At 36.3% G+C, this 25000-nt stretch overlaps 1 protein-coding gene and 1 long non-coding RNA gene across 8 annotated transcripts in view; one reads left to right on the plus strand and one right to left on the minus strand.

Annotated features, from left to right (window-relative positions):
• The window catches only part of LOC141379446 (uncharacterized), a 78344-nt gene that overhangs the window by 26186 nt on the left and 27158 nt on the right, over positions 1 to 25000 (minus strand). The window contains exon 7 of one of the 6 annotated variants that reach the window (XR_012396062.1): positions 3206 to 5505. The exons of the other annotated variants lie outside the window; for them this stretch is intronic. This is a non-coding gene — a long non-coding RNA (uncharacterized lncRNA). Of the gene's footprint in view, positions 1 to 3205; positions 5506 to 25000 lie in introns of those variants that run through there. 6 annotated transcript variants of the gene reach the window in all.
• The window catches only part of opn8b (opsin 8, group member b), a 39797-nt gene continuing 15063 nt past the window's right edge, over positions 267 to 25000 (plus strand). The window contains exons 1-2 of one of the 2 annotated variants that reach the window (NM_001316945.1): positions 576 to 645; positions 24830 to 25000. The exon at positions 24830 to 25000 is cut by the window's right edge and continues 123 nt beyond it. In NM_001316945.1, the coding sequence (NP_001303874.1) occupies positions 576 to 645; positions 24830 to 25000 (241 nt within the window). Of the gene's footprint in view, positions 646 to 24829 lie in introns of both variants that reach the window. The other variant, XM_073933096.1, reaches the window with a different exon arrangement.

The following is a 25000-nucleotide window of genomic DNA, read 5'->3' on the forward strand; positions in this document are numbered from 1 at the left end:
CACCCTGTGCAAATAAAGTAGCCCGTGAGCGTATACTGTATCAATAGAAAAAAAAAACTTCATCACCTTCACATTTGTTTTGCCAGGAATATTTCGAAAGTAGCTCATATTTAAATTAAATGATGCATCTTTTACATATTTAATAAAGTGGCCGGGGAGTCTGTCTGTCTGTCTATCTGTCTGGACTGAAGTGTGTTCAATGATTATGAAGCTCCTCCTGTTGAAGCGCACTCTTCTACAGCTGTTATATGTTGCGCGCGCGGTTCAGTCAGGGAATCGAGAGCGCCAGACGCGCACCAGTAACCGCTCATGGCGTGTTCTTCTGTTTCACTCGTTATCGAGAAAATACAACGGCATCGATTCTGTTGGTGAGGGCTTCGCTTAATCTCCCCTGGACATCAGATGCTTCTGACACATGACAGCAGCGTAGATCATCTGAAGGGTTTTGCCTTGTGCCATTACGCGCATGTTTTCTGTAGCCTAACTTTTTCAGAGTCCCACCGATCCATGTCGAGCGCGTTTATTACTTGGAGTTAACTCATTTTCCCGCCGAAGAGCACATCGCACTGATCCTGATGGATATTTATTCATCTAAATTATCATCCGCTGTGGATTACGGCATCGGTGCGTTCCTGCTGCTCATTGGTAAGATTGAGTTACTGGCTCTCCAACTTTTTTTAGTTAGTCTGATGACTATAATGGTTTGTTTGCAAACAAAAAGGATCGCTGCAATGCTTTTAATTCACTTCTTATATAAGTGACTCAAAGGAGATTTGTTATTGTGAAAAGGAAGTGTTTTAACAGAAAGAGATTAACAACTGATGTTGTTTGCTGCGGTGCTTTCAAACCCGGCGGGGCTAAAGCTGATACAAGCAAGAAGTCTTTAAATTAGAAACCTTTAACAGTTTTTCTCAGTCGCTTTTGGTTTATTTCTCAGATCAGGACTGAAATTCTTCAAACTACCTGTTCAATCTTCACATCATTGTGTCACTTGTGCACATTAGAAAAGCAGTTTCCTATTCCTTTGAACAAGTTGCAAATGCTGTTGTACATCCATGCAAATGATTATGTGCGATTTTCTGCTCTTCCTACATTTTCAATTATGTCATGTTGATCAAAATGTATAATTTTGGCCTCTGTCTGATTAGTTTCATCCACCACATCTAATTGTTTGTTTATGGCATAAGGATTTACATGCAAAAAGGCTGAACAAGCTGTCATAATATTTTGTCATAGTGCATTTTTCTACACATTTTTATTTATCTAGACTTTTAATCTAAATCTGTCTAGAATTGGTAAATTTCTCCAAGGTGAACATTGACTTTTTCTAATGAAGGGGCATCTCAAAGGAGATTGTCCCATGTACACATTTTTACATTTGTTTTTTCTTTGTGCTATGCAGTGCTGTCTTTTCCTTTCTGTATCACAACAATATGATCTGGCGACAAATTACAGTACAAAGAGCAAAAAAAAAAAAAAGACATATTTTATACCAGATCAACCCACTAGAGAACACTGTTAAATTGACAACATGACAAAGTATTCTGACAGTTTTATCCGTACACAAGGACTTGTCATTCTGACGGCACTGACACATTCATTGACACAGAAATGTAGTTTCGATAGATAAACTAATGATTTTGAGCAAGAAATTGGCTTTTGCAATTGTGTTTTGCTATTTGTATGCATTATTTTGTAAATACACTTACTGCTTTGCAAATGTCAATTCTGATCTGAGAAATGTACCAAAGCGACTGAGAAAAACTGTAATTTAACAACTTTTTTCAGGGCAATAACACACTCTTAAAAAAAAAACAAGCTGCTAGATATGACCTTAACCACTATAAGTGCTATGTAGAATCTATGAAGCACCTTTAATGGTTCTCCAGTGGTTCATAGGAGTGGTTAAGCTGCTGTATAATACTATATAGTTCTATGTATCCAGGCAAGGCAAGGTTATTTATATAGCACATTTCATACACAATTTCAAACTGCTTTACATAAACAGGAATAAAAGAAACAAGTACAAGTAAATAAAAACAATAAATAAAATGACTAAAACAGATGAAAATTTGACTTAAAGACTTAAAACAGGTTATAAAAGAATGAAAAAGAAAGGAAAGACATAGCACAGTGCTCATTCAGCAAAGGCACAGCTAAACAGGAGTGTTTAAGCCTTGATTTGAATGTGCCTAATGTTGAAGCACTTCTGATCATTTCTGGAAGCTGTGAATCATAAAAAATGGGTTATTTTATAGTGCAATTAATTTGAGTGCCACAGTATATAGCATATTAGAGTGAATATAGTGATATATGGCAGCTTAACCAACCCCTCCAAAAAACTATTGCAGGTTTTTTATATGTTTCATACATAGATTGGTTTTCCTATAATCACAAGTCAAAAAATGCTAAAGAACCGTTTTTCCAATCTCCCTTCCACCCTCTCCATCTTCGCTTCAGTATACTGTCATCCCAGCAAACAATTTTGTGTTTAACAGACATCTAACAGACATCTAATGTAGCTTGGCTAAAACAAGGCTAAACTTGAGCCACCAGTGAAAAACTAAAAGACATCCAAGATTAGCCCAAAACTAGACTAGTCTTCAAATAGACAGATTAGACAGACTTTATATGTGTAGTCATTCATTTCTGTTTATTTGATGAGTAGTCTAGTTTTGGCCTATTCTTTGATGTCTATTAGATTGTCACTGACAGCCCAAATTTAGTTTTGTTTTAGCCAAGATGACTAATAGACGTCTTTAAAAAAAAAAAAAAAAAAAAATGCTTGCTGGATGTCACAATAAAGACAGACAGAAGTAAACCAGAAATATTTAAAATATTAAAACAGTTCATGTAATAATGGATGTTCATTAGCTTTTGGGTTACTTTTAAGCACAGACGAAGTCAAAATTATTAACCCTCCAGTTTAATAGTTTTTTTTCAGCACAATTCTTAACATAACAGTTTTAATGAGCATTTTCTAATTACTAATTTCCTTTGTATTTGCCATGATGGCAGTAAATATGTTACTATAGTATCTTCAAATATCGTATTCAGCTATTCAGTGCAATTTAAAGGCCTTAGTATGTTAATTAAGTTAACTGGGTAGGTTAGATTAATAATGCAGGTTACTGGATGGTTTGTTTTGAAGCCAATCAAAATACATATATTGAGGGCAAATAATAATGATCATGAAAATTGCTTTGAAATGCTTAAAACAAGTTTTATTCAAGCCAAACTAAAATAAATAAGACTTTCTTCAAAATGAATATTGTATAAATGTCCTTGCTCCCTTATAAATCACTTGGCAAATATCAGAATTAATTGAAAACAGATTGCTAGAGCATATTTGATCTGTCATTCCCTCCCATTCTTTGTGATGAACATCATTCGGTCATTTTGTTCACTCATTCAGTATTTATGAGAAACCGAGTCATGTCATGAATTTAGACAGCTAAGAGAAAATCGTTTTTCTGTAGTCAAAGTATTTCCCACATTATTACTTCAAGGATGAAGAGATTCTGCATTCTCATTCCACATCCATTGTCTACCTTTTCCTCAAGAGAGGTCAAATCACATTTATATGTATAGCACTATGTATGTTTCAAAACAGCTTTATGGAAATACACAGAAAAATGTCTGAAATAAAAGGTACACAAGCTGTCATTGGAGTAGTTACCTTTTCAATATAATATTTGTACAAAAAAAGATCCATTTTGACACCTTAAAGATACATACAGTGGTATCTGAACTGTATATACCTACAGTACCGTTTGATTTCCTATGTACTTTGAGTGTGGTCCCTAGGTACAAGCATGTACCTTTTGAAAAAGCCTTTTGTGACAGCTTTTGTACCTTCATTTCTGAGAAAGCCCATGCAATTCACAATCAATCGCTATTATTCATTGTTATAAAGTTCAGTAACTCTGTTAGTATTGCATAGTCAATCCATTAGTTCACCCCCAAAATGACTCATTGTAGACCAAATCTATAAACATACTGGCAGAACAAAAATTAAGGTATTTTTCATTGATATCCTAAAGATTTCTGTCTCCCAAAAAGCTTCAAAACATTCATAAATAAAATAAACAATGTCACTACTGAGCATGTAAAGTCTAAATATTCCGAAATACATCAAAATACAAAAATCCATAAGCAGATTTAATTTAGCTTTCAATTCATACAGCTTGACGCTCCAAAATAGACTTCATTCTGTCTTGCGAAGAAGTGAAATATGTGCTGAATATTCATTGAGAAAGCATGTTTGAGTCGTGACTAAATCAGAGTGATGTAAACATGATGCGAATAAAAGCCTGTTCATCGTGTAAAAGTATTGTTTGATAGTTTTTTTTAATATTTATATTATATCGCTTTACAGATGTTTTGAATCCAACAGGTTTGTGTGAATACTTTCAAAGGAGAAACATAAATCAGATTTAATTAAACCTGATTCTACAATAATAGCATAACCGTATATAACATAATATCTTAATTTGTGTTCTGAAGATGAACAAAAAAATAAAAAATTTGAAATGCATCAATACAATTAATCTGTCTACGATCCCAAATCAGAAAAAGCTGGGAGAGTATGAAAAAGGCAAATAAAAAAGGAGTGATTTCTAAATTTACTTTGACTTGTATTTCATTGCGGACAATACAACAAACACGATTTACTGTGTTCCTCACATTATTGTTATTGTTCTGTTTTGTTTTTTCTTTCATAATAAACACATTTTCCAATTTTGGCTCTTGCAACACATTTCCAAAAAAGTTGGAACAGTAAACTTTGTAATGTTGCCATTCATTTTCACAACACTTATAAGACGTTTAGAGACTGAATAAAACAAGTGATGAAGTGTTTCAGGAGTAATTTTGCTCCATTCTACCTGCAAACAAGTCTTAGGGTGGGCAACAGTATAGTCACCATGAAGCATTTTACACTTCAAAGTGCATCACACATTCTCTATTGGAGACAGGTCTGGACTGCAGACAGGCCAGTCAAGTCCCTGTATCCTCTTTCTCTGCAGCCACTACTTTGTAACGTGTGCAGAATGTGGTTTTGCATTGTCTTGTTGAAATATGCATGGGCATACTTTCAAAATCTCTATGTACTTTTCAGCCACCACAGAAGTGCAAGTTACCTTTGCTAAGGTCACTGACACAACCCCACGACAGGACAGACCCTGGCTTTTGGATTTGTTGGTGGTAACAGTCTGAAAGATGCTTTTCCTCTTTGGTTTGGAGTACACAGCTTCTATTTCTCCCAAACAATACCTGAAATAGTGATTCAGCTGACCACAGTACACATTTCCACTGTGTGATGGTCGATCCCAGATGCCTCGGAGCCCAGAGAAGTTGACGGCGCTTTTAGACACTGTTAACATAGGGCTTCCTTTTGGCACAGTACAGTTTTAACTGGCATTGGTGGACGTACTGTGGTACTAGTCCTGTGCCCATGTCGCAATATCGCTTTTAGATGAATGGTGATTCTTGATGCAGTGCCACCTGAGGGATCAGAGATCACGGTAGTTCAGTTTAGGCTTGCACCCTTGTCCTTTACGAAATTTCTCCAAATTCCTTGAATATTTTAATGATGTTATGCACTGTTGAAGGTGAAATATCCAAAGCTTTCTTTGAGGAACATTGTTTTTAAACATTTCATTAATTTTCTCATGTATTTGTTGGCAAACTGGCAATCCTCAGCACAGTTTTCCTAAAGAACTAGACCTTTATTGGATGCTGCTTTTTGTACCAAATCATAACTACAATCACCTGTTGACATAACCTGTTTCAAATCACATCATTATTTAAACAGTTTACCTGATTACTCGCCCTAAACTGCTCTTGTCCCAGTGTTTTTTTGGAATGTGTTGCAGGTCTGAAGGGCAGGACAGGATGTGTTTTAGGCTTGAGCGGTAATACGGTAATATGGTATACCGCGGGATCTAAAAATAGCAACGGTGTCAGTTTCAATACGGTTATACCATCAAAAACAATGCACTTAAATAGGAGACAAGTATTAAACGTTAAATATTATTTATTTAATGCCTACAAATGCGTAGGCGTGATTGGTATCACGGGACAGAGTGGAAGAGAGAGAGAGAGGGAGAGGGTAAGGTGGCAAGTCGCGCACCAAGTGACCTGCAGTTTGGCAGTATTTCCGGTTTTGACCTAACGAGAAGGGAGACATGGTGAATACGAACTACTGTAGAGGTCTGCATTCTGCTGCTGAACTGCGGGAGCCAACCAGATTTCTTGCGGTGCGGGAATGAATTTCCGAATAAAGCGCAGGAGAGGTTGGTAACTCTGGTGTAATTTGAAAGGAAGCGTGCGCGCGGTCTAACAATATCGCTCCCAAGCGAGCAAGCAAGCAAGCGCGTATCCGCGTGGATACTGTTTGTTTGTGTGTGTGTGTGAATAAGAGAGAGAGAGAGCTTAGTGCAGTGCGTCTCTCTCTCTCTCTCTGTGTGTGTGTGTGCATGCGAATGAGAGAGAGCGTCCTGTGCAGATCTCTAATACAAACAAGACAAACAGGTGACCGTGATCCTAAGGTCGCATATACGGTACCGTATTCACTTTCTGAATGGTTTAGGCAGAAGCCAACAGTTTGGTGACGCTGTCTGAGCCTTACGTCATAATCTTTTTTATTATGCACGGTAATACCGGATACCGGGGTAAAATAAGGAGGAGGTTTGACGGTATAAAAATTTGGATACCGCCCAAGCCTAATGTGTATTTACAAATGAAACTAAGTTGTTCAGACTAAACTAGAAATATATTTTGTTCATATTGTCCGCAATGAAATACAAATCAAAGTACATTTGGAAATCACCACCTTCTTTTTTATTTGTGTTTTCCATACCGTCCCAAGCGTTTCTGATTTGGGGTGGTTAAAATGGTCTGAAATTATCAAATTTGATTAAATAGTTCATAACAGTTCACGCAAAAATAAAAATGCACTTACTATTTACTTTCAAACTTCAAGTGGTTTCAAACTTTGAGTTTCTTTATTCTGTTGAAGACTAAAGGAGATCATTTAGAAGAAAGATGAAAACGGGTAACCACACTGTAAAAAAATGGCCGTGATTTCAACGGTAAAAACCTGTAAAAATGCTACAGTACAAATCCGTAACCTGGTTAACGATATGTTTCCCTAATATATACGGCAAACAACCGTAAATTGACTTTCCCAGAATTCCCTGCATGGCACATCACTTTTTATGCATTTTGTTGACATTTATATTGATCTTTTTAGTTGTTTCCCCATCAGTTATGTACATTATAGATTTATGTTACATCTAATGTTGATAAACAATGTTTATTTCATGACTTTAATTTTATGCGTGTTACCATACTGGTGTTTAGTAGCTTTGTGAATGACACTGAGCACCTTCTATATGCTGATACTTTTTCTGCGTGTGCAAAAAGTTGACTGTTATGAGCATTGGCTCATTATGTAACTTCCTCATCACCACCTGCATGTGGGTGTGCTACTACTAACGTGTCTAACTGTGTAACAAAAGATGTGTAGATGTTGGTCATTCAAAATACAGACATATTACCTCTATAAATTAATAAAATACGGCAGTTTACCATAAAAATGAGAAATTACTTTTACGGTTTGTACTGTGTTTTTAACAGTAAAGTACTGGCAACCACAGCTGCCGTTTTTTTTTACCGTAAATTTTACGGATTTATTTTTTACAGTGCACTGACTTCCATAGAAAAAAACAAATACTATGGAAGTCAACTGTTGCACGTTAAAGCAAAGAATAAAACTTATATTATTCAATTACTGGTTTTAATGGGGAAGTTTCATATATTGTAGAAAAGTAAGCCAATTGGTAAGCCAATTTCTTTTTTCATCAACATTTAAACATATACAATATGGTATAAATCTGAAATACATTTTAAAAAGCACTCAGGACCTGTAATATTATCTGCAAATTCAAAATAGACATGCAAGTAAACTGTATACCACCACAGTATTTGTGTTTTATTTTTTTCTTTATTATTTATTTTTCATTCATTCATTCATTTTCTTTTCGGCTAGTCCCTTTAATAATCTGAGGTCGCCACAGCAGAATGACCCGCCAACCGATTTATCTTTACTTTTAATTTAATTTGACTTTTATTTCTACCTTTAATAATATATACCGATGGCATATTGTGCAAATTGCATTTCTCTTATTGTTACATGTGTTCATATGGAATAAAATAAGAGTCACAGGTTGCAGTTTTTCATCTTTCTACAAAATATCTTCTTTTGTGGAATCGGTTTGGCTCAATTGAAGGGAGAGTAATTGATGCCAGAGGTCATTGTTTGTGTGAACAGTCCCTTTAAGGGTCACCAGAGCAGATTACTACTGCCTCGAGTCTTTTTTTACATGTTCAATGCCTCAAAAGTCTGCACGCTTTAGAGAGCGGTGTAGTAAATCCCCCACTGAGACGTTATATATACATAGAAGTCAGAGTGCCTTCTTTCACACTGATTTGGTTGTTGCTTTTTATTCAGTTGCTTTGAGAAAGCCTATGGATGTTGACACAGTAGTTGTGCCCTACGTCATTGTACATGGTTTTTTTCTCTGCAGCTGGGGACACTTCATCTCATCTGTGCACAGAAAACTGCAGGTGTTCTGTAAACCCTTTCATGCAGCTGGCAGCAGCAGCATTGAACCCATTTACAGTACAAGCTGAGAATAACAGTCGATGCTGATGGCTTTTGACTCTGCTGAATGACTGTTACTATTATTAATACGGATTAATATTAAAACAGTGTGCACTCAGCGGTTCTTATTACTGGTGTGCATTAAAAACATTTTTATTTTGTTAAAATTACACTCACCGGCCACTTTATTAGGTACACCTTACTAGCACTAGGTTGGACCCGCTTTTGGCTGCCTTAATCCTTTGTGGCATAGATTCAACAAGTACTTGGAAATATTCCTCAGAGATTTTGGTCCATATTAACATGATAGCATCACGTGGTTGCTGCAGATTTGTCGGCTGCAAATCCATGATGCGAATCTCCCGTTCAACCCCATCCCAAAGGTGCTCTATTGGATTGAGTTCAGGGGGCTGTGGAGGCCATTTGACTACAGTGAACTCATTGTCATGTTTAAGAAAGCAGTCTGAAATGATTCACACTTTATGACATAGTGCATTATCCTGCTGGAAGTAACCAACAAGATGGGTACACTGTGGTCATAAAGGGATAGACATGGTCAGCAACAATACTCAGGTAGGCTGTGGTGTTGACACAATGCTCAATTGGTACTAATGGGCCCAAAATGTGCCAAGAAAATATCCCCCACACCATTACACCTCCACCACCAGCCTGAACTGTTGATGCAAGGCAGGATGGATCCATGCTTTCATGCTGTTGTATCCAATTCTGACCTTGCCATTCGAATGTTGCAGCTGAAATCGAGCCTTATCAGATCAGACAATATTTTTCCAATTTCTTTATTGTCCAGTTTAGGTGAGCCTGTGCAAATTGTAGCCTCAGTTTCCTGTTCTTAGTTGACAGGAGTAGCACCTTCATGGTCTTCTGCTGCTGTAGCCCATCCGCCTCAAGGTTGGATGTTGTGCATTCAGAGATGCTCTTCTGCATATCTCTGTTGTAACGAGTGGTCATTTGAGTTACTGTTGCCTTTCTATCAGCTGGAGCCAGTCTGGCCATTCTCCTCTGACCTCTGGCATCAACAAGGCATTTGCACCAACAGAACTGCCTCTCACTGGACATTTTCGGAACATTCTCCGTAAACCCTAGATATGGTTGTGCGTGAAAAACTTTCAGTTTCTGAAATACTCAGACCAGCCTGTTCGGCACCAACAACCATTCCATGTTCAAAGTTACCTAAAATCCCCTTTCTTTCCCATTCTGATGCTCGGTTTGAACTGCAGCAGATCGTCTTGACCATGTCTACTTGCCTAAAGGCATTGAGTTGCTGCCATGTGATTGGCTGATGAGAAATTTGCGTTAATAAGCAGTTGGACAGGTGTACCTAATAAAGTGATGAGTGTATTTTAAAGGGACAGTTCACCCAAAACTGAAAATCCTGTCATCATCATTCACTCAACCTTCACTTGTCGCCAGTGGTGTAAAGAGTACTAAATAATTATACTCAAGAGTTCCAAAAGTACAATTACTTACTCAAAAATGCAGTGTGAGTAAAAGTATTTGAGTAATATAACTTAAAGTATGAGTTAAAAATAGCCATTATTAAAATTAATCAAGAGTAGTGAGTATTACGGTGTGAAAGCTTAATGGGTTTACATCCAATTTATTTACTACATTTTTATACATTTAGTTTTTGTTTAGGGGCATTTCAGTCATTATACAGTAGACATTCGTCATCTTCTCATCAGTGACATGCATCTAAATAGTCTCTCGGACATTGTGTGTAAAGATTTTGTGTCTTCTGCATCTTGATGTTGCTTTGTATGCTGCCATTTGGCGGCTTGGAGGCTCAGTGGTTAGCACTGTTGCCTCACAGCAATTAGGTTTTTGGTTCAAGGCCTTTTGGCATTGCTGTGTGAAGTTTGCGTGTTCTCCCCGTGTTGGTGTCGGTTTCTTCTGGGTGCTCCGGCTTCCCCCACAGTCCAAAGACATGCGCTATACCGTAGGTGAATCGGAGAAGCTAAATTGGCTGTAGTGTTTGAGTGTGTGTGAAAAAGAGAGTGTAAGGGTGTTTTCCAGTATGGGTTGTGGCTGAAAGGGAATCCGCTGCATAAAACTAAACATAAGCATAAAACATTAAATATTTTGGAGTAGTTGGTGGTTCGTTCCATTGTGGTGACCCCTTATAAATAAGTGACTGAGCCAAAAGAAAATGAATGAATGAACAAATGAATTACCGTTCGTGCGAGACATCTAATGCAGTGTCTATGGACAGGACACTAAATTGGACTTTGTTTTCTCTTCTGCGGTTATCAGTCTCACACTAATTTCTTTGTTTTTCTGAAAGTCTTGATACCACCATCATGTAGTTTTTCTTTTATTATTGCAGCAAATAGGATTGAAAAAATAAATATTTGTTGTACTCTCCCATTCACTGCGCTCTAAGTTTACCCAACTATGATGTCTTGCACTACCACAAAAAAAAAAAAAAAACAGAAATGTGAAAAGGGTCCATCATGGATAAAATCCTGGGTTTTCTTCTGCTGGGAAAATGTATGGAGACTCACTTGTAATGCTTTTGAACATATGACTGTACAGATGGCTCACATTAAATGTAATTCACATACCCAGCAGTCAACCTGGATGAAGGATTTCAGCAGCACAGAAAAGATCAGATTTGATAAGGCTTGTAAAATGTAACATTCCGCAACCTAAAATAGTATCCACTTTATTTAAGCATGTAAGCTGAGCATGTGAGGATGGAACTGAAAGCAACCAAGACGTCTCTTGGGAAACTTCTCATGTGGGTTTAACATTTATGTTATTCAGCTTGCATAAAGTGAATACATAATGCCATGATGTAATGGTTACACATGAAATCAAAACAAACCGTATTGATTTTGCTTGCTTACATTCCTAGTTTTGTGGTGAACAATACATCTGTGCATGTCATTAAGAAAAAAAAAAAACAATTGTTTGCCCTTGTAATCTTGAGTTTAAACTCTCCGCTTGAGCCTAGACTTGACCCAACCCAACCCGCAGACTGGGCCGACATTTCCTGCCACTATCTTCACACTAGCTATGCAAAAATCTATAATGAAAGCATTTCATTACTTTCGCACTGTTTGTGCACATTTAAGACAAAATTATTTGTGTTTAAAATAAAAGATGCCAGGACAGACATGTTTACATATTAATAAGTGTATTTGTCTGTCCACTTTTGCTCATTTTCAAATCGCGTGTAGAGAAGCTAATTTGAGGACAGTGTCTTTATACGGAGCGTGTGTATCAGTCACCTGTGTGCAGCGCGTATGGCAGATGCAGCACACAGGCATTTGCCTTTCACACCGGCTGCACCAGCAGCACGAAGCTGATCGACAACTGTTGCACAGATTCATCTATCTCTATTCTATCTAGTCACCTATCTATCTTTAGATATTAATACACTTTTTATTTTTACATTTTTAACTGCACGAAGGTCCTGCAGCAACTTCCTGTGCAAGCGGTGTGAAACAGGCTTTACAGAAATTGACTGATTCAGAGATTACATAGTGAATGCGGCCGTTTTTATATTCATTTCAACCTGGTTTCAAACCAAAATAAAGTGAAAGCATAATTCTCTTTTTCTTTCTGAATTTAAGGTCGGCTCTTTGATGCTGCCTTCACTTTTCATAGAAAGATACAAAAATGCTTAAATGGGATGATAGAATGATTAAAACACAGGAGAATTCTGGTAAAAATGGGAGAGTTGACAGGCCTGCAGAAAGAATGATAGTCAGCCTTCAATGTCCTCTTTTGTCACTTCTTCAAGCACACCCCTGAGAGCGAGGTAAGATAAATCTAAACTAATTTCTGTGGCTTCAAAAACTCAGAATTGTAGTTGAGAACGTCTGTCATAACAGCCCACGTATTAAAAAAAATAGGTTTAAATCAGGCTCAGGCTCAGGCTCATAGTTACAGTTAATTTGTTAGACCGGGTCAGACTCGGACACAAGGTGCATGGGCTCAGATAGGGTTAGAGATCTAAGCTCTATTGTAATCTACAAATGAAACCTGAAAATGCACTTCCTGTTTCTTTTCAGTTAAGTTCTCTGATTACATCTGTCTGAGGCAGTGGGCATGACTAACATACTTAAACCAGGCCCTCTAATTATCAGCTTTGACAACAAACAGAAATGGTGAGGAGGAGGTGCCTGTAATGCTGTGTTCACACCAGACGCGTAACGCGCGGATAAATCGCGCTATTCGCGCGTAAATAGCCGCGTGAACATTTGAGTTTACTCGCTTCATTCGCACGTTAAATTCACTTCAAAACAGACGCGGATTCGTGTGATGGGCAGGGCTTCTGTCTGCCCGGTGACTCTAGCTTCATAGCTAAATGGCTAACATGGATTTTATTAAGAAAATAACAGCGTTAATGTGCTTTATGGAGACTGAAAAACAGCGTCGATACGTTTAGGGTCCTGTCTGAGTCCACTGCATCCTTTCAGAGGTGCATCCAGCTCTGTGAGCTCATAAACTCCTCCAGAACCTGAACCTGGATGATGGAGACTTTCAGCGGTGCCTCTGACTGAGCCAAGCCCAGTTTGATGATGTTGTCGGTGTCACCTGGAGGATTTCCCCCGGGACACCATCAACAGGTTCTACGTCACAATCATGCCCCCACAAGAGCAAGCTTGATTGGTTAACACGGCACGAATGTCTGCTGAAGTTCAGATCTTCGAACTCGAGAGATTCGTGCGAAACGCTCGTTAAGCATGTCAAATGCGCAAAACGCTCAATTCACCTCGCGTGTATCGTGCAATTCACGACTTAACATGTAAATCACTCGCGCTTGACGCACGTTCCGCGTCTGGTGTGAATGCAGCATAAGGTTGTAATAACTCTCCCGTAACTATTTTCCCAATCTTCCTGAATAAAATTACTATTTTTACTAAATCCAATCAGCTCACAGGAGAAAATAACAAGCCATGCCCACTGTTTTCTAATTTAATTATCCGTTTCTCTAGGAAATGCATCACAATACAGAAAAAAAACGGTCGCAGCTAGATTCATGTTGACTTTAATTTATTAATACACAGCTCTCTGGATTACTTGATTCTGATGGGTCAATCATGACATTCCAAGGTTTGATATTTCAAGATAACAACCACTGAAATAGCACAGGCTTATCCGAGTATATTCATACTGCACATATATTAATATGCATGTGAGTCACATTGCTGTTCTTGACTATTTGGCTCCATCTTGGTACTGAATAATATGTAGTTTAGTGTAGGCTCCTTCTTTTAACAAGCTTTACATTTAATTAAAGAGTTAAAGGGGTGGTCCAGAGGGCAAAGCAATGTCTGCTTAAGCTTCATTTGTTAAAAAAAAAAAGCAGCTGCATAGAGAGACATTGCATCGCTGGTAAAGATTGTGGGTGTTTACAGCGGTTTGGCGGATAAATATGAATTTGTAGCTAAATAGTTAGTGGTGCCAAACAGCATTTCCTATTGTTACATCCTTGTTTATGTCATTGCTACAACATACCGTTATTGCTAGAAATTATGCATGTAATAGATACATTTTAACAAATAAAAAAACTTAAAGATTGTTGTCCACAATTCACAGCTTCTTCTATTATGGTTGAAGCTGCGCCTCCTTGGAGGAGTTTTTCGCTGAATCTGGCACTAAACTGGGAGAAATTCTGGAAGCTCAAATGCTAGCTATATCTTTTTTATATAATTCCCAGGAACATTATTAAAATTAAACTGTAAGCACTTCTCTTTTTATGTCTTGTCCTTTGGAACCCCAGAAACAAAAGGAGCTCTGTGGAAATAGCAGCATTTATATGGCATTTTAACTTTCTCTGCTAAATCAATACAGTGCCTCTGGCCACGCCCCTTTGCACGGGGTGTATGCACGTAACCTGAAGCGTTTATGATCTCATTAACCCAGATGTATTTTTTTTGTAGTCTCCAATCTTCATTCGCTGTAGGCTTTGCTAAGCTAACTTTGTAAAAGCCTCCCTTTGCATTAATTTAAAGATGATGTTTGTGTTTACACAGCAACATTACACATTAACTAAAGTTTAAAATATAACATCGCAGTGGACCACCACATTAATGACAAATGCTTTACTTTTGTGACAGTTAGTCATGTATTAAGTGGGATACTGTGATTGAGGTTAATGCAGATTATTACAGGACTGTCTGGAATACTTGATCCGGATTGTTCAGTCATGGCATTCCAATAGGGATGTAACGGTATTGTAAATACCGTCATACCGCAATATTAATTTTTTTCGATATTACCGAAGTCGCAAGACTCGGTAAAACTATAGGTCTTCTGAGAAAATTTGCTCAGGTGAATGAAGCGAACGGGAGGTAACGAAAACTACAATTGCCATCAGCCCATGCTTGTCCATCATCCCTTGCGGTCTGTTGTTGCTACAGATCCAGTAATGCGGAAATGGAGTGTGCTGCTAGAAGCGGGGATGAAAAGAGCTGGAAAACTCTAAAGCAGGTCGCACACCAGAAGCGCCGCTCGGCGCCGCGACACGGCGCGTACATGACAGATTAAAGTATCGCATACCAGACGCGCACATTCGAATGATATTTAACATGAAACTAATCAGATGGCGCTCTGTGGCGCGGCTGAAAAATGAACTGCGTCCTGAGCCGTCGCCGGGCGCCGCCGACAGCCGCTGACTTGCGGCGCCGGTGTGTGTATCCTGATAGAAACCTATAATTAGAATTCTAAAATACGTGGCGCTGCGCGGCGCGCTGCCGAGCGTCGCTTCTGGTGTGCGACCTGCTTTACACGCACAGTTCAGTCCTGCATTATCTCCGTTTAAGTTCAGACTTCGCAAGTTTGATCAAGGCTGCAGTCTCTTCTTCTCAGTTTGATATGGAAAAGCAGATTATACCGAGGACACGGGTAAATCTTCAAAGGGAACAGTGTACTTTATAACTTCATTCACATCACCCTGGCTTCGTTGTTTCACTTTCTCAACAATAAAATGTAAACATGATTTAAGGAACTGCCTATTTTCATTTTAATATTAGCAACTTAGACAGCAGAAATGTTGAGGCGCCGTGCTGCATGAGCGTCATCACTGTGTGGGTATTTATAACAAAACGGAGCCGATAACAACTGCCTCCTTTCAATTTCAGTGAAAATACGAAACACACCCTCTCTTTTGCTGAATATCAGTTTTAAGAATCGATAATGGCCATTTTAAAAGTATAACATACAATAAGTTTTTACATTATAGGAAATAAAGGCGATCAGTCAATATACAGAATGTACGTGGTTACATTAATCATTAACTTATCTTTGCGCTCAGCCAAAACACGTTACCTGAGAACAAGTAATAGATTCCAATGCCCAAAGTCAGGGAATATGTCGTTAGATAAAGACAACAAGATAAATGAAATATCCCGTTTAATAAATATAGTGAGATTAGATCCAGCGGGAGATGCTTGATGAGAAGTTCGACTAGCAGAGCTCTCATATGGGTAGATGGGCTGAGTGTGATTAAATGTTGAATGTGATGAGTTTTCAACAATACTAAATTGAAACTTTATTTTTTTACATGGTTTAATAATTTTTTTTAATTAAAATTGAAGTTCCTGTTTCAAAGCTTACAGATAGATGGCTAATTTGTATGTCATTGACACTTTTGGCACTTTTTTGGAGTATTTTCATAAGTTTTGTTTTTTCCTGTAAATGATTCAATAAATACCGTACCGTGACATTCATACCGAGGTATTACCGTACCGCGAAATTCTGATACCGTTACATCCCTACATTCCAATGTATGTTATTTCCAGATAACAATTGTTAAATAACGCAGGCTCATCTACTTCGAATAACCTTGACTGTTATCATTATTATTTTTAATCTGTTTCAGAAGAGTCAATTTATTGGCATCAAGCAAAGGAAACATCTTGGAAAACAAATTGACTTTAGAGATGAACACATAATAAGAATGCATTCGGAAAAACTATGAATAGTCAATGGCAATCATCTTTAATCATTTTTTTTTTTTTTAAGTTTAATGATCGAGATAAAGGATCGGTCTGGTCAAAATAGAAAAAAGAAACAACAGTAGAACTCACAGCTATGTTTAATAGTGAAAGTTTGACCATTTCTACAGACAATGTGCAACTCAAGAGATTGAGACGAAACACCTGTGTAGCCTTAAGAAAACCACTTATTGATAGTCAGGCTAATTGTAACTGACTCAATTTGCTAGGGAGCAAACAGACTGGACTCTGAAGAAATAGCTTGGCATTGTGACAAGTGAAGCAGCCAGCATTGCCCACAATATAGCAATGAGTGTTGTGATATGGGGATGATATAACTGGTCAGGTCTAGGTTCAGCAACATTACAGTATGTGCACAAAGGGATAGTTCTATCAAAAATGTAATTGCTGTCATCATTTACTCACCCATGACTTGTTCAAAGCCAGTTTAAGTTACTTTTTTAAAAGATTCTTTTGGCCTTTTTGCCTTTATTAAGTGGATAGGACAGTAATGAGACAGGAAGCGAAGTGGGAGAGTAAGAGGGTTACACAGGGATGTTTTACATAAGTAATTAAAGTACAATTATTGCCACACTGATGACTCAAAATGGGGAAATTGTTAAAACAACGTACATTTAAAAACAGTGTTATCCTCAAGAGTTTTTCAAGTGCAATATTTCTCTTAAGTCTAGAAACAGAAAACCATCTCTGTAGAATGACTCTTGAAGGAGCTGTATGTACTTTATAAAACATTGTGATCGCACAACGGAGGTTATTAAATTGATGCATTAGGTCATTAAAATATGCCTTAGCTATAGCTGCTTTGGATGAAGTGTCTGCCAAATGCATATACAGTAAATGCAAATCCCAGAGCTATCAAAGATGCAGTCTAAAGCTGTCAATGTGATTATGAATAGAGTTGACTTGGATAAATAGTTATAAAACGCATCGACAGCTCGGTGTGAAACTCCACATGGCTGAAAGGCAAAATATGAAGGTTATGAAGGAGTCAAGATGACACACTGTAGGTTGTTGCTGAGATAAAAGAGAGGAGGAGACACGAGGAAAGACACCAGAGACTGTTTGAAGATGGAGTTACATAAGACTGCAGGGGAACTTGTCTGGGATTTGCTCCTAGAATTAAAACAAAATATACAGCATGTCTCTGTAGACTAGATCGCTATCTAGCATGCCAAGAACATGGTATAGAAAAACTGTTAAAACACACCTGGAATGCAATGAACGTCAACGTAACTAGATCAAAATGTAAACATAATGTATAATATGCAGTATTATGAACATTATTTGAGTTAAATGAACACGAAGGGTCAAAGAAAACATTTGAAGCACCAAACTTTTAGTCGGTTTGTGTGTGTGAGAAAGGGTGTTGTTTAAAGCAAGACACTTTTTGAAGAAAAAACTCCTCTACGCTTTTAAAAAATAAAGGTACACAAGCTGTCACTGAAGGGTCCATATTGGTATCTCAAAAGTAAATAATAGTACCTACATTTTTAAGAGGACACTTTTGTACATTTAGGTACTAATATAAGGTAATAATATGGACCTTCTAGGTACAAATTTGTATCTTTTGAAAAGGTTCCACCCCAGTGACAGATCGCGTACCTTTATTTCTAAGAGTGTGGGAGTTAAGTTTTACCATTTCTGAAGCCATTCAGCTGATGTTTGGGTCTGGTGGGAGCACTTTTAGCTTAGCTTAGCATAGATCACTGAATCAGATTAGACCATTAGCATCTCATGTATGACTGAAGGCTGATTTATAATTATTTGTGGCGCCAAATTGCCGATGCATTTACTTGATACGAAGGCTTTTACTTGATGCGTTTGGCATTGTGATATTCTTTAAATCGACATTGGGAAGTCATTATTATCGTTCAAAATTTTTAAAGTAATTATTTTTATAATTTATTTTAATGATTATAAAGATTTTCAGAAGCATTCAAGCTTTTTTTTTAATTTAAACGTTGATGCTTCCTTTGCTTTTGTTCATATCTCGGACAATTCTACCTTCATTCATTTTCTTTTCGGCTTAGTCCCTTTATTAATCTGGGGTCGCCACAGCGGATTGATCAGCCAACTTATACAGCATATGTTTTATGCAGCGGATGCCCTTCCAGCAGCAACCCATCACTGGGAAACATCCATACACACTCATACACTACTGACAATTTACCCTACCCAATTCACCTGTACCACATGTCTTTGGACTGTGGGGGACACCTGAGCACGCGGAGGAAACCCATGCAAACACGTGAAGAACATGCAAACTCTACACTTGCAAACTGACCCAGCCGAGGCTCGAATCAGTGACCTTCTAGCTGTGAGGCCAATGTGCTACCCACTGCAGCCCACAGTTCTACCTGTTAAAGTTAAATATAAATGACAACAGAACATGGCTCTACAAATATATATTTTTATTATGTCAATAATAAAAGTCAAATAAAGTACACAAAAAATTTGTATGTACTAAAAAATACTGACTTTTATTTTTAATAGATTTAGCCCGCTCCACAATTCACACATTACTTTCTGATAAGTCTGTGTCCTCTGCTTATATAGCAAGACAATAATGGTCCAACATTCCTGACCATTATCACCAATAAAGTCTAGAAAAACAGGGCATCAGTACATTGTAAACTGACAGGTTCAAATATTCATTTCCAGTTATCAAATAAATAATTTTAAGTTTTTAAATAAATAAGTTACTTTGCTATTAAATTGTTTTAAATTCTAAATTTTAATATATATGTCAGTGTAAAACCTGTGAATGATGGAAAAATATATTCTTTAATTGTATATTAAAACTATCTGGCTGTCCACTTTTGCCATGACCTCTCTTTTTGGTTTTAACAAACTCATCCCTCAAGTTTTCCACATTTTTTTTTAACAAAAACTTTCCTCCGTTTCCATTGCTGTTGCAATTTCTAGCCGAGAATTATTGGTCATCTGGTTATCCCTATCCACATAGCAAAATTTCTCTGTCCCAGATCTGGCCCACACAATCCTGGTGAATTACGGTAAATGACTGAACCAAGTCTGGCTTCCATACAAGCCATTTTGCTTTATGGCTGCGCTTTTTCCCTAAGCGACCTGATTGGTAGAATTTTTTCTTTACTCAAAAATAATTTAAGGGTATTTTAAAAGTGGGTCAAGATAGGCTAAACCTACGTGGCCCACATGTCATTTTTCACACCTGGGCCAAATACTATATTTGATATGGCCCAATTCTTATGTACCGCCTTAAAGACTGTGCCACCTCTGCCAAGCCCAGGCCATATTTGGCACACATGCTGTATGCCAGGGCCAGACTAATGCCTGCAATGCCAGCTTTTTGCCAAATCTGGGCCAAATTCTTTGCTACCTGGGTATGATCATGTATGGATGGATCATAAAGATGTCTGTACAGTCGCACTGTTTCAAGCAAAATCTCTTCAAAATGTTTCATATTCAACTCAAATGAAATGCAGTGTCACACAAACTGTTTGCTTGAGTCTCAAAAAACTTTATGCGCTCTGCCAGCCGAAATCATGTCGCAAACACCCAAAGCGAACCTCCACAAACTTTGCAATGAGGTCACATTCATTGCGCACTCAAGCGATGTAGCGAACGCATATAGTATAAATCAGACTTTAAGAGTTCAGATCATTTTAATGATTTTAAACAGTGCTTGAAAAAAAAAAAATCGACCTAGAAAACAGCAACTTTTATTTTCCATCAGTCTTAGTTTTCAATGCAAGTAGCTAGTTTTGAACAAGAAGCTAATGGTCTGATCCAAATCAATGATCTATGCTAAGCTAAAAGTGCTGCCGCCAGACCCAGAGATTGACTGAATGGATAAAAAAAATGGTAAAACTCAGCTGTTTAACTCTTAGGGACTTGTAAAATGAAAATCTGTTTTAAAAAAAGTGGAGAGAATTTTTTTTATTATGAAAAAAAAAAAACTATTATATATATTTTTTTATCATGATTTACATAAGACAGCACCAAAAATGGTATTCAGTGTAAAAGTAGCTTATATTACAACAAAAAGTTAAGCATATGGGACAAGAATCATTTTAAAACCCCAAAATATTAATAAAGTGTCATTTTAGATGCCACTATCATTCAAACAACCTTTTTTCACCTATTTGTTAGTTCCTAATTTAATCTTTTCTCTTACCTTTTAATAAGTATCAAATGAGTTTAATTTTAGCATTTGTTACAATGAAAGATGATGTAGAATATTTTTTTCACCCATTTTTGTTATTTTATTTTCAAAAAAGTTACTTGAAACATTAAGGTACGCTTTGTTTAAATTAAATATGCTTTCTATATATATTTAATCAGTTTTGTAAATTTAATTTGGTGCAGACTCTAAAAATGGAATGTTTCATCTTTGGACCATTAATAAATGATACCAGAGTTACTCAGCTGACATTAGATGCACAATAAAAAATTACTAAATTCACAAAATCAAAATCACTGTTCAAAAGTTTGGGCTCATTTATTTTATATTTTTTTAAGAAATTAGTTTAAACTGACATTTATTTCAGTATTATGATGCATATCTAACCGAAATGGAATATACTGAGTAGGGGCTGATTGAATGACTAAAAAAATTTCATCCAGACTTTTTCATCCAGACTGATAAAAAGTGACAGTAAAATATATTTACTACAATTATTGCTACACTGAGAACTAAAAATGGTGTTAAACAACGTACAGTTAAGCCAATGCTAAAAGGTTTTGAGCAATATTTCAGTTTAGTTCACACTGTAAAAAATAAACATTATTTTACAGGTAATTGTCTGCATTTTTTTTAACAGAATTTCCCAGTTGTTTCATTATACAGTGAAATACCTGTTGTTTTACAGATAATTTCTGTAATAAAAAATTCTAACATTACATTTACAGTTATTGCTTGTATTTTAGTATTACGGTATTTTTCAGTTTTTAAAAGAAATTTTCTGTATTTGCAGAGATTAACACGTATTTACAGATTATTCCTGTAAAAATAGGGAAACAAAAATTGTCAAATAGTTTTTTAGTACTATTGAAGACAGTAATCATATGAAAAAGTGAAGTTAATAATGTCAAATAATAGCTCATTGTTTGTTGGCTGCACATAATGCATGCACTGTAAACTATAAAATGTTTATTTTACTATATACTATATATATATATATCAGTTGAAGTCAGAATTATTAGCCCCCATTTGAATTTTTTTCTTTTTTAAATATTTCCCAAATGATGTTTAACAGAGCAAATGTTCACTGAATGTCTGATAATATTTTTTCTTCTGAAGAAAGCCTTAATTGTTTCATTTCGGCTAGAATAAAAGCAGTTTTTAATTTTCTAAACACTAAAGATAAAATAAATCAGTAATTAGAGACGAGTTATTAATACTCCTATGTTTAGAAAGGTGCTGAAAAAAAATCTTCTCTCTGTTAAACACAAATTGGGGGAAAAATAAACGGGGGCTAATAATTTTGACTTCAACTGTGTGTATATATATATATATAATTTTACATATATTCTTTATTATATTTTCCCCACAAAGGGTTGGACTTAAACTGCACAGAGTTTGACACCCTTGTTTTATTGTTTTATTTAAAGTTTAGTTTTTTGTAATGCATAGTGTATAAATGGCTCTAAATTGCTGTTATTCCCACACTAAAAACTATTTATTAACTGTTACTATCACCAGCGATCTCACGGCTGTGGATTGCTGGAGAACTACACACACGCTACGTTAACGAACTACAACTCCCACATACATCTCACTGATTACACACACAGTCAGAAGATCATTGTGGACTGATAAACTCAGCACAAACAGACATATAGTTGCTGAGTCTTGTTAAACTGTTTAGTGAGCATTGCGATGGATTTTCCCTTGCCATATTAAATCTTTTGCTTTGGTTTGTTACTTTGTTTGCCGCCTTTACGCTTCTGACTATCTGTATGCACCTGTTTGTTCCTGTTTCAACCTTTAATTGAAAGACTTAATATTCTCTTAATAAACTGCTATTTGATCCTTATTGTCCTCACATGACACTAACCTTGTTTTTGTTGTTAAATCATGAGCAAATGTGTTGTTTGTAAAAATAAATAAATAAATAAATAAATAAAAGAAATAAAAAAAATCAAATAGATAGCAGTTTTGTATTTTTTCAAGCAAATTTTTAAATTACATAAATATAAAATAATAAATATTTGTTAAGTTAAGTTGTTGTGTAGTTTATAGTTATATTTACAGTGTTTTATGAAAACAGTAATTATTAGTACTAAAGTTTTTTAATCATTCTTTAAAAGCTTTTTTTTATTTGTATGGAACAATTACAGATTTAATGCATAATTACATTAATTAATCTGTATAACCACATTAATTAATCTGCATAATTACAGTAATAATCATTATAATCACATTAATAAATCTGTATACTTACATTAATAAATTATATAATTATAGTAATAATTCGTAAAATGGCAGTTATTACCTGTATTATTACAGTTATAATCTGTAAAATGACAGTAATGACTTATTTAAATAATTATGGAGCAAAAAAAATTTTTTTTTTAATTTATTATTTTTATTTTTTTTACAGATTTAGCTTTTTTTTTTTTTTTTTTACAGTTTAAATGAATTTTGCTCGTAAAGTCAATTATTCTCCCTTGAAAATAGGTGTTCTCTGTTTGAATGTCTGTTTTTGTTTGTTTTGGTTTGTGTAACAATCTGGCAACCTGTGTGTGCTTGGATTGTCTAGGTCTAGGGGCCAGTAGAAAAAGTGTTTTCATTTTTGTGTGCAATACCCAGTTCAACCACTGGGTGTCAATCTTACATAATGCACTTTTAACATATTTTTTTATTATTAATATATACAGGGAATACAAAGTTCTGCAAAAATCAGTATAAAAGGGAATTAACAACAAACATTAAATACATTAAATGACATTAAAGCATATTACTCACATTAAGTTTTTTTTAGCAGTTGAGATGTCATAGGAACCTTAGGATTACTCTGTATTGTCACTGTACTGTATTAATCATAATAAAAACCTTTAGATCAGTGGGCCATTTGCATTTAAAAAGCTAGAGTTTTGACTGCATATACTCTGTGGAAGAATGACAGAGTATGTGTCTAACGCTCGGCCATACACAACAACCTCAGATATATTTCAGCAGCGGATTTGTGACATGATAAACATGCAAATTTGCTTCATCACTGGTGACAGGTAATGCTTGAAATATTAAGGTCATGTCTGTTGTCCTAAAATGCATCAATTATATCAGCTTTCCACTTTTTTCCTGTGCTTGAATGTTAAAACGGCCCTCCTTTAAGTTTGTCAGTCACTGAAATGGCCTCTTATCAACTTGAGTTTGAGACCCTTGCTTTAGATCAACTAAAAAGAGTTTACAGTTTGCTGCAGTCAGCATACATTTTGTTTTGTGAATGTGATACTTTCCAATTTTTTGTTATCTTGTCCATTTCCGACAATCCACAGTAAATACCCTAAATTAAACCAATTGATCAGTTTCATTAATACATGTATAGAACACTTCTTCAATAAGTAATTAGGAAACTTGGGACACCTTTAACAACTTACAAGGCTCCAAACTTTTAAAGTGCAAATGCAATCAAAACTATTTATATTGATTTTGTTAAATCATATTGCTAGTTCTGTGGTTTAATTTATCTGTGCATGCCATTCAGATAAAAAATGCCCTTAAAATCTTCAATTAAAAACTGAAAATGCAAAAAAAAAAAAAAAAAAAAAAAAAGCTGTGTTGTTGGGGTTTTTTTCAGTTAAATTCTCAGATTAAGTCTATCTGAGGTATTGGGCGTGGTTAACAAACTTAACGCTCCTCCAACTGTCAGATTTGACAACAAACAGAGATGTTGAGGAAAAGAATTCTGTTAGGTTGTAATAACTCTCCCCAAAGCCTTTTCCCGATCTTCTGAATGAAAGGCCTACTTTACTACAACCACCAGCTCACAGTCGTTTTTCTAGCAACTGCGTCACAATACGGGAAAAAAAATTGGTCACAGCTTCCATTTCATGTGGATTTTATATGTAAATGTCTGTAAAAATAATAAATAAAAATGTTCCACTACATCCAATTTTTTAGTTCAATTCTGCTTAGTAACCTGTTGCTACCACTACTCTCTCTCTCTCTGTTATCTTCCAAACGCAGCCATTCTTTCCATTCTGGGCAATCTGATGGTTCTTGTAATGGCATACAAGCGGTCGAACCATATGAAGCCTCCTGAGCTGCTCAGTGTCAATCTGGCGGTGACGGATCTGGGCGCCGCCGTCACCATGTACCCGCTGGCCGTAGCCTCCGCCTGGAACCACCACTGGATAG

Source organism: Danio rerio, chromosome 20 (assembly GCF_049306965.1).
Source record: "Danio rerio strain Tuebingen ecotype United States chromosome 20, GRCz12tu, whole genome shotgun sequence".
NCBI classification, from domain to species: Eukaryota; Metazoa; Chordata; class Actinopteri; order Cypriniformes; family Danionidae; genus Danio; species Danio rerio.